The sequence below is a fragment of the Danio rerio genome, chromosome 18 (genome assembly GCF_052040795.2).
Source record: "Danio rerio strain M-AB ecotype USA chromosome 18, GRCz13ab, whole genome shotgun sequence".
Taxonomy (NCBI): domain Eukaryota; kingdom Metazoa; phylum Chordata; class Actinopteri; order Cypriniformes; family Danionidae; genus Danio; species Danio rerio.
The window spans coordinates 41,252,530-41,262,604 of NC_141038.1; the positions used below are offsets into that span (position 1 = coordinate 41,252,530).

At 41.1% G+C, this 10,075-nt stretch overlaps 1 protein-coding gene across 1 annotated transcript; it reads right to left on the reverse strand.

Annotated features, from left to right (window-relative positions):
* Positions 1-1,199: 1,199 nt before the first annotated feature.
* On the reverse strand, positions 1,200-8,164 carry LOC147839794 (uncharacterized). Its single transcript, XM_087293315.1, has 2 exons — positions 1,703-8,164; positions 1,200-1,251 (listed from the first exon to the last, which is right to left on the reverse strand). The coding sequence occupies exon 1, from the start codon at positions 8,030-8,032 to the stop codon at positions 1,916-1,918; it is 6,117 nt and encodes a 2,038-aa protein (XP_087149441.1). The 5' UTR covers positions 8,033-8,164; the 3' UTR covers positions 1,200-1,251; positions 1,703-1,915.
* Between the last annotated feature and the right edge of the window lie 1,911 nt (positions 8,165-10,075).

Here is a 10,075-nt window from a genome sequence, read left to right on the forward strand (position 1 = left end):
GGACTTTAAGTGCCATCTAATGGCTAGATGTATACATTGCAGAGGATGGAGACCCATATTTTTGCTGAGATTTTTTTCAAAGCCAGAAATGGGTTGAAAATATATAAGGGCATGATTTATGGCCAACCCTGCTTGAATTATTTTTACTACAATAATACAGCAGCACACTTCATGAACAATCGAAACTCATTACATTTTGTCCGTCCTCTGTCTGTCTGTCTCTCTATATTTGCCTGTCCTGTCTGTCTGTCTGACTGTCTGTCTGTCTATATTTTCCTGTCCTGGATTTCCGTGGGGAAAAGACTGTTTTGTTTTTATATATTGTTTATATGTTGAACGCTTCTTCACACTAACAAGAATGGTTTATTGAAATACTTTTGAAAATCAAATTAATTCTTCTATGTATCACAAAAACAGAAATATTTTTACAAAAGACCATCTTTGATGTTTTGGTGTGAAAAATAAAAACAAACTGTAAGTGTTTTACATTTTTGTCAGAAATATATAAACAAATGCATATACGATGGTGGGAATAAATCACTATAAAGACTGTTATTAAGATATAAATGAGTAAACTATAAAGAACATTTACATCAGTTTTAAGATTTATGCAATTGTTGTTATTTATCATTGTTTTTACTTTCTTTACACTTTTTTAACTTTCAGTCTTAAATTTGCCTTGACTCTTGCCTCTATTACCTAACCTAATTCTAACCTAAAATAATCTCTCTATTTCTTTAATTTAAATTCATTAATGTCTCATGATGCACACACACACACATATATATAAATATATATATATATATATATATATATATATATATATATATATATTATATATATATATATATATATATATATATATATATATATATATATATACACACACACACACACACACACACACACACACAAAATAAGATTTTCTATGAAGAGTTATTTTCGATTTCAACAAATCTACATTTGCTCGCTGACTGAACAGGTGCACTCTTAAGAGCCTCTATGGAATCTTTTCATTCCGCAAAACGTTCTTGAACTGAAAATTATTTTATGATTATGCTCTTCAATGTGGTTCAATGTGGTTCTATTCTATAAAATGGTTCTATTAAGCGTATACGAGCGTATGGGACGCTCAGGGGGTTCAGGTGTCGTGCACACAAGATGAAAGGGGTAGTTCCGGTAAGAGAACAGGAGAAGGATTCCCAGTTTTGTAAGTTTAATCAAGCTGGAATGTCATTACACACATGTGGTCTATAAGACAGAGAAATACAAAGAGGAACAATTGCTAATGTCAGTAAATTATACAACAAACTTATTAATTAAGATACAAATAAACATACATCGAGTAATTGTGAATTATAAAGACAATGCTGAATTAAATATACCGTTATAAGCAATTGGGATGACCATTTAGTATTATTGTACAGGCTAAATCTACCCAAAGGTGAACATTTTACGAATTATTGACTGAATCAGGTGATATATATTAAATAGATACATAAAATAGGTTATATCAAACTATGAATCAATGTGAATATCCAGTTCAAAGTCCGAAATGAGATCGTTGGGTTTGATAACATATGGTTTCACTTTCGGTTATGGCGCACGTGGGAATCACGAGACATACAGTGTGATTTACAAGACAATAACAGTAATCAGAACATTTATCTGGATCAAAGGATAGCAAACAAAAGGGACTCACCCATAATCAATTACACACTGGTGTAAAACATGTACAAATCGGTTGCACAGTCCAGCCAGCCGATCGGCAGCCTGTGTCTCTCCAGCCGTCATGACTGCCTTTTGCCACTGAACTCCTTATCATGAAACCTTCCTCTAGGGGTCGTTAAAGGGCTTTCTCACACAGCCGCCCCCAAATGTAAGTGAGTACATTTGAAATAGTGAGAAATCCTAACTAAGTATCATGATTAATAGGGGCATCATCAGTGTGTTTCGGTAGAGGGACTAAACGAGATACGGGTCTAACATAAGTGCGGTTGCGTACCTGAACCTCAACCGATCTGGTTCGCCCATCAAGTCCAGGAAAGGTATTAGTTACTTTCCCTACTGGCCAACATGCTCGTGGGAGTTGTGGGTCCACTATCAGTACCACTTGGTCTAGCCCAATTTCCCCACCATCTTTGCGCCACTTCTGCCTTTCTTGTAAATTTGGTAAATAGTAGTGTATGAATCTAGACCAAAAATGGTCAGCAAGTATTTGACTATGTTTCCATCTTCTGGTTCCCAGAACATTACTTGAGTCGTAAAATACTTGTGGGAGAGAAGAATCATGGCGACCCATTAAAAGAATGTTGGGTGTAATAGGGTCCAGATCCGATACATCGGAAGACACATACCCCAGAGGCTTGGCATTTAGGATGCCTTCTACCTCGATGAGCACTGTTCGCAGTACAGTCTCAGTCACTGTTAGATCCTTCAATACTACTTTAAGGGCCTGTTTTACTGACTTAACCTCCCGTTCCCAAACTCCCCCAAAATGAGGGGCTCCAGGTGGGATAAATCTAAATGTAATTTGTTGTTCTGCCAATTGCTCTCTGAGTTGGGGAATCATAGATTCGTAGGCTGCTCTCAATTCTTTGTCTCCTCCAACAAAGTTTGTACCATTATCACTAAGGAGCTCAAATGGTTTCCCTCTTCGTGATATGAATCTGCGGAGAGCCATTAGGAATGCGTCTGTATCAAGACTTTCTACTAGGTCAAGATGGAGACAACGAGTGGTCAAACATTTGAATACTATTCCCCACCTTTTCTCTGTCCGTCTGCCAATCTTCACTGTGAATGGGCCAAAGCAATCCATTCCAGTGGAGTAGAATGGGGGTTTGTACAAACGAAGACGTGTCGGTGGAAGGTCAGCCATCTTAGGCATTTTTGGCTTAGCACGCCATTTCTGGCAGTCTGTACACAAGTATTGATGCTTCTTGATGGCTTCCCTTCCTCTCAGAATCCAGTATCGTCTTCTTACCTCAGCGAAGACTCGCTCTGGTCCAGGATGTAGTAGGGTGGTATCATAATCCTTGATTAGAAGCTTTGTGAGGTAGTGTTGTGGATCAAGAACAACAGGGTGTGTCGTGTCTAGTTCCAGATGATGAGCATGTCTTAACCTCCCTCCAACCCTAATAAGTCCACTGACCTCATCATACTCAGGTGATAAAGATGCTAATCTGCTGTTGGATGGTAATGGTCTATTAGTGGTAAGAGCTTTAAACTCTTCCGGAAAGGAATCTCTTTGGGACTGCTGTAGGAGAAGTTTCTCTGCTAGAATGTAACTACCTGAGTCATCTTGCGGCTGGGTTTGAGGTGTAGCCGCCCCGTGAAGGGATGTCACAGTGGCTTTTAATAGTTCAGCCCATGTGCTGAATTGATTGACATCAGGGAGGGTGGTGTCTGGACAGGTAAGAACATGCAGACAGATTACTGACTTTTTTAATTCTGTCACTGGTTCTGGTTCATCTGCTGGTAAAGTGGGCCAGCATGAATCTGGTTGATAAAGAAATGGTGGTCCATTAATCCAGTGGCAAGGTGGCGTCAAACTGTTTAAGGTCTGACCTCGGGTTATGACATCAGCAGGGTTGTTCGCTGAATCAACATATCTCCACGAATTAATGTTGGTGAGTGACTGGATCTCGGCCACTCTTGTTCCAACAAAGACTTTGTATCTGCACGAGTCAGATTTAAGCCATTGTAGCACTGTAGATGAGTCTGACCAGAGAATGATGCGATTGATGTCAACAGTTAATTCTTCTTGGAGTATGTTAGCTACTTGTGCCCCAGTGAGTGCTGCACTCAATTCTAATCGGGGGATTGTCATTTGTTTCCGAGGTGCTACTCTTGAGCGGGCTAACACAAATGAAATGTGCACATGTCCTTGATCATTTTCAGTGCGCATGTAGGCTACAGAGCCGTAAACCCTTTCGGATGCATCGCAAAATATATGCAATTCCCGATTAAGTTTGTCTGCCTGCCAGTCAGAGGGGCTGTAGCACCTGGGGACTGCAATGTGATTCAAACCTTGGAGCTCTTGTAGCCAGGTTTGCCATCGGCTTAACAAACTCTCAGATGTGATTGGGTCATCCCATGTTAGGTTGGTCTTCCACAAATCCTGGACCAGTACTTTCGCTCTAGTTGTAAATGGAATAAGATAACCAATTGGATCATATTGAGAAGCCAACACTTTGTAGACATTGCGTAAAGTGGGCTCAAAGCATTCGATCTGGCTGGGTTTGTAACTGAATGAGTCTGAAAGGCAGTTCCATAGTAGCCCTAGTGTCCCTTCTAGGAGGTCAGTACTCTTTTGTGATAGCCAAAGTTCGCTATTGGAAGATCTAGCATCAGGAGGGAGATGCTGAATGACCTCTGGTTTGTTACTGGCCCATTGACGGAGCTCAAATCCACAGGTGAGCAAAAGTTGTCGTAAGTTGTCTACTAATGCTCTAGCTTCAGCAACAGTTTGAAGGCTATGGAGACAGTTATCCACGTAAAAGGAACCTTTAACTGTACTCTCCAGTACTGGGTCTCCATCGGAGTGGGTCTGAGCAATCATCTGGAGTGCATATATGGCACAGCACGGGCTGCACGTGGTGCCGAACGGTAAGACTTGCCATTCGTAGATCTTGGGTTGGTTGCTCCTTTGCATATCTCTCCACAGGAAGCGTACTACAGACTTATCAGTAGGCAAGAGGCGAACCTGGTGGAACATTCCTTTCACATCTCCGCTAATGGCTACAGGATGTTCGCGGAACCTCAGTAAGACACCAAGTAATGATGGACCAAGGATGGGCCCAGGTAAAAGTATGTCATTTAGAGCTTGCCCTTGGTAGGAATAAGAACAGTTAAATACTATTCTGTCTTTGCCGTTATGTGTCACCATATGGTGAGGGATGTACCACGATTCCCGGGATTCCTCTGCTTCTTCTGTTGATATCTCTGCCACATAGCCAGCTTCCTGCAGTCTTCTCATTTCCAAACAGTAAGCTTCAGCTTTCTTATGGTCTTTAGCGAGCTTGCGCTCAGTGCTTCGGAGATTAGCCATCACTGCTTCTTTGGGGGCTTTAAGAAGTTCAGCATTGGGTCGTCTGAGCAAGGGAGTGGCATAGCGCATGACTCCATTAACTTCTACCTTGGTGGTATCTGATTGAAGAAGCGAGAGAGCATACTGGTCATGTTTGGAGCGAGTGGCTGATTTTTCATTTGTATAGGGCAGAGTATCAATTTGCCAAAGGCGTTCCACATTTCTGAATAGCTCAGTATTCTGTGTGGTTGTGGTTATGTGGAGACATTGTGGTGTGGAAACGGAAGTCTGGCTGAGCCCAGTGGGACCTTGCAGGGTCCAACCAAGTCTAGTACAGATGGCTATCGGTCCATGTGAGGATCCCGTACACACTGGCTGGACAGGCGTAAGTAGATGTGGCATGTCAGACCCAATTAGTAGTAGAGGTTGGGCTTGGTCAATTAAAGGTAATGGCAGAGACTTAAGATGCTCATACTTGCGTTGGAGAGCGGGTACAGGGTAGGAATGTTTAGACAGTCTCAGATTATCTGCCGTGAAAGCATGAGAAATCAGGTATTTCCTGAATGGTTTGTGCAGTGGTGATACATAAAAGGATACATTGGCTCCTTTTAGATTAACCACATCTTGATGGACTGTGCGTAGTGTCAGCGTTTCAGGTTCGGTAGGGAGTTTTAACTGGTCCACTACCTGGGATAAGACAATGCTACGTTCCGAACCATCATCTAATACGGCGTATGCTTCCATGGCTTTCTCTTTATGGTGTAGTAGTACCTTAACTATCTTAAGCATTACCTTCTGAGACCTATTGGGCCGGTCTAAATAGACCTGTAGGCTGGGGACGTTAACCAACAGAACATTATTTTGTATTTGCGAAGCTGCTTCATGCAAAATGGTCAGATGTATCTCTTTGCACTTTGTACAAGGTTTTTTCAGAGTACAGTGGTCTGGAGTGTGAGTTCGCCCACATTTCCAACATCGTTTCTCTGTGGATAGCCATTCTACTATTTTCTCAGCTGTCAGCATTTTAAACTTAGGACATGCGTTAAGAAAGTGGTCATTCATGTTACAGTATGGGCAGAAGGGTTGAATCTTAACAGGAGGTTTAGATTTTGGGTGTCCTTGCACTGCTGAACTACCATCGGTTGAATACAGAATGGATGTGGATTTCTCCTTTATGCGGAAAGGTGCTGACCTTGGCTGCTCTTTCTTAATAAATCTAGCATTTTCTGTTTGATACATTGTAGCTGCTTTATTAGAAATACGCTTTGCTTGCGACTTCATTTGTAGCCATTCTGATAGATCAGGTAAGGTATAGGTGCGATCCGTACCAGTCTGTAGAATACCTCGGCTGAAGCAGTACTCCACGAATCCATCCCTGTTCGATGGTGGCATCTTGCTTAGCAATCGATCAACATGAGAGCCACAGCGCAACTCATATCCATTTGGGCCTTCCAAAGTTTTGAGCATGCCTACTAGAGTTTGGATGGACAGAGAAAAGGAGTCAAAAGCTTCTGCATCACCGAACTTGACTGCGGGGGCGTTCAGTATAATACTAAGTTCTGATTGGACTAGTTGCCGTGGCTGTCCATATTTATCTTGCAGTGCTTGCATGGCGGCGGTGTATGGCTTAGGGTCGTACATGTAAGCCTTTGCTAACTGCAGTGCGCTGGGGAGTTTTAAATGACTTAGAAGGACCTGATATTTGTAATGTTCACTCAGGTGAGGTTGATTATTCATTACATTTTCTAAGGCCATCTTTAATAAGGCAAAATCACTCTCTCTACCAGTGTCAAAATGTGGGATAGCTGGCTTAGGGACCCCGTAGGCAGAAGCGGCTAACATGTCAAGACCGGGAAATTGAGCTAGAGAGGGGTACAACCCTGACCGAATGGGAGAGGTATCAGGTGCGGGACCAGTATACGGTGCAGATGTCCCATCAGGGCTAGAATGCTTAGAGGGGTAGCATTGTACTTGTAGTGGAGATCCCACAGTTACAGTAGCGGGTGAGGGAACTACATTGTGGACCCTGACAGATGGTGCCTGACTATAGGTAGCAGAATTAGCTGCACAATATTGCGGCTTATTCACTAAAGATGATTCAAATGTCAAGGGAGCAACAAAATCTGGATTTGACATTAAGGTGGGCGGTATGGTACCTAATGCAGCTAATAAATTTGTAACTGTGTTGGGTTGAGTTATATTAGTTGAGGTGACACCAATCAACTGAGGTTCAGAAACAGTAACCGCACTGTTTGTTACAGGTAATACAGGGGGATGCATTACTGAAGACGCGGGTACAAAGGAAACGTGACAAGGAGTAGAGTGACTACGCATTAATTGTACTGATGCGTTAAGGTTCACAGCATTGTCATGTTGCGGGCTTACCTCAGGCCGAAGATCAACAGCTAGGCTGGACTGTGATGCATTAACACTGACATCTGGGGATTCCTGTTTAAGAAGTTCACACACAAATTTAGCAGCTTTAAGCTCGTTTTGTACCTTTTTTAGACGACGTCTGGTATCTACTTGCTTAGCTATTGACTCTCTAGCCTTAGTGGCTTGTTCCTGTATATACTGTGCTTCTCTAGCTTGTGTATCTAGTCTCTCACACTCTTTATCTACAATGGCCTCCTCTTCGATCTGCTGTTGTAGTTCTTCCAAGTCCATAGTCTTTAGTTTTTCTTCCAACATGGCAGCTTGGAGATCAGAAAGTCCGTGTCTAGGAAGTCTGTAGTGAGCACTTCTATGAGATCTAGATGATGTGCTGGACATGGTGCCTGCTGAAATGGATGTGGATGCATGCCTTGACCGCCTGGATGGTCTCTGCGAAGATGCACCAGTTTGAGGTACTTCAGGATGCAGGCTGGGAGGTAGCTGGATGTCGTAGTCAGCTAGATGACCGGGGAGATGTCTCTCTCTGGGAGACCGAGGTCTGACGGCAGGATCAGCTTCACTGGGAGGTTCAGATTCCATCTTGTGACACACTCCGGCTCGAAGGACCATATACGAGCGTATGGGACGCTCAGGGGGTTCAGGTGTCGTGCACACAAGATGAAAGGGGTAGTTCCGGTAAGAGAACAGGAGAAGGATTCCCAGTTTTGTAAGTTTAATCAAGCTGGAATGTCATTACACACATGTGGTCTATAAGACAGAGAAATACAAAGAGGAACAATTGCTAATGTCAGTAAATTATACAACAAACTTATTAATTAAGATACAAATAAACATACATCGAGTAATTGTGAATTATAAAGACAATGCTGAATTAAATATACCGTTATAAGCAATTGGGATGACCATTTAGTATTATTGTACAGGCTAAATCTACCCAAAGGTGAACATTTTACGAATTATTGACTGAATCAGGTGATATATATTAAATAGATACATAAAATAGGTTATATCAAACTATGAATCAATGTGAATATCCAGTTCAAAGTCCGAAATGAGATCGTTGGGTTTGATAACATATGGTTTCACTTTCGGTTATGGCGCACGTGGGAATCACGAGACATACAGTGTGATTTACAAGACAATAACAGTAATCAGAACATTTATCTGGATCAAAGGATAGCAAACAAAAGGGACTCACCCATAATCAATTACACACTGGTGTAAAACATGTACAAATCGGTTGCACAGTCCAGCCAGCCGATCGGCAGCCTGTGTCTCTCCAGCCGTCATGACTGCCTTTTGCCACTGAACTCCTTATCATGAAACCTTCCTCTAGGGGTCGTTAAAGGGCTTTCTCACAAAGCGCTAAGTAGGCATATGGGGAACAAAAAATAGTTTTGCAAAAGCTTTTATGGAACCTTCATTATACGCGTGTATATATATATATATATATATATATATATATATATATATATATTTTTTTTTTTTTTTTTTACACTTAATGGTTCCTGGAAGATACAGACATTTAACAGTCTGGAAAGATGATAATATTTAGGCATAATAAATATGCAGGCGCGGACTTAACTGGGGTAAGCAGCTGCTTGGGGCCCCAATCAATACCAAGAAGTCTATATTAATCATATAGTTCTTTTCTATTATATGTTGTAAAATTAAGAATAATTTTCTATAAGCATTACCATTTTAATGTTATTAATTCTTTTCAAAACTGGGGGCCCCCATGAATAGCGGAATGCTCCTTACGAACTGCAATGCAAAAACTTAAATCTAATCAGAATTATAATCTATAATCTATAAATCTAATCAGAAATATGGCTAATTAACTGTACATGGTTAGTTTGTGAACGTCTTTTTTATTTGTGCATTTATAGCATTCACATTTGCATTTTACATTTTATTTGATTGTATGAATAAAATAAAGGTTCCACTAAAAAAAGATAAAAAATGTTTGTTTATTTACAAAACTACAAAACAAATCTACAGAGGGAAAAACAGCTATAGGGAAAGAGAATGTTTTGAGTTTCAATGCTTTTCAAAGCCCATACCTGGAATTGTTTAGGGCCCCAAAATCACTAAGACCGCCCCTGTAAATATGATAATATAAATAATGAAATAATAAAACCAGGGGCTGTAAATAATAGAAAAACAAAACCTTTATACAAGAACAAACAATCTGTACAAATAATAAGTGTACTATCACATTCGTGTGCTGAAAAATGAAGAATGTTACAGCCTTTTTTTTTATACCTTTTGAATATTTACAAATGAATCATTAACCACTTGACAAATACAACCAAGATACGAGATGAATGAAGCAGTCGTCGTGACAGATGTTCATCGAAAAAAAAAGGCTGAATGACAGTGACGCTCAGCTTGAATCTGAAGCTGTGGACTTGTGAACGCCACGTACCTCTTCTTACAAACGCACTTGCCAAGTTACCATGGAGATTTTTGACAGAGAGATTATATGACCAATGGCAGGTCACCGCGCAAAAAATCAAAGGCGGAAGCTGGACGGTTTCTCCAACCATGGCGTGAGGGGCGTGGCTGTACAGCGCATTGGGCGGGGTTTGTGATGAGGAAACGTGTTTAGCACGCATCAGGTAAAACAAGTTGCAAATGAACTGTCAAAGC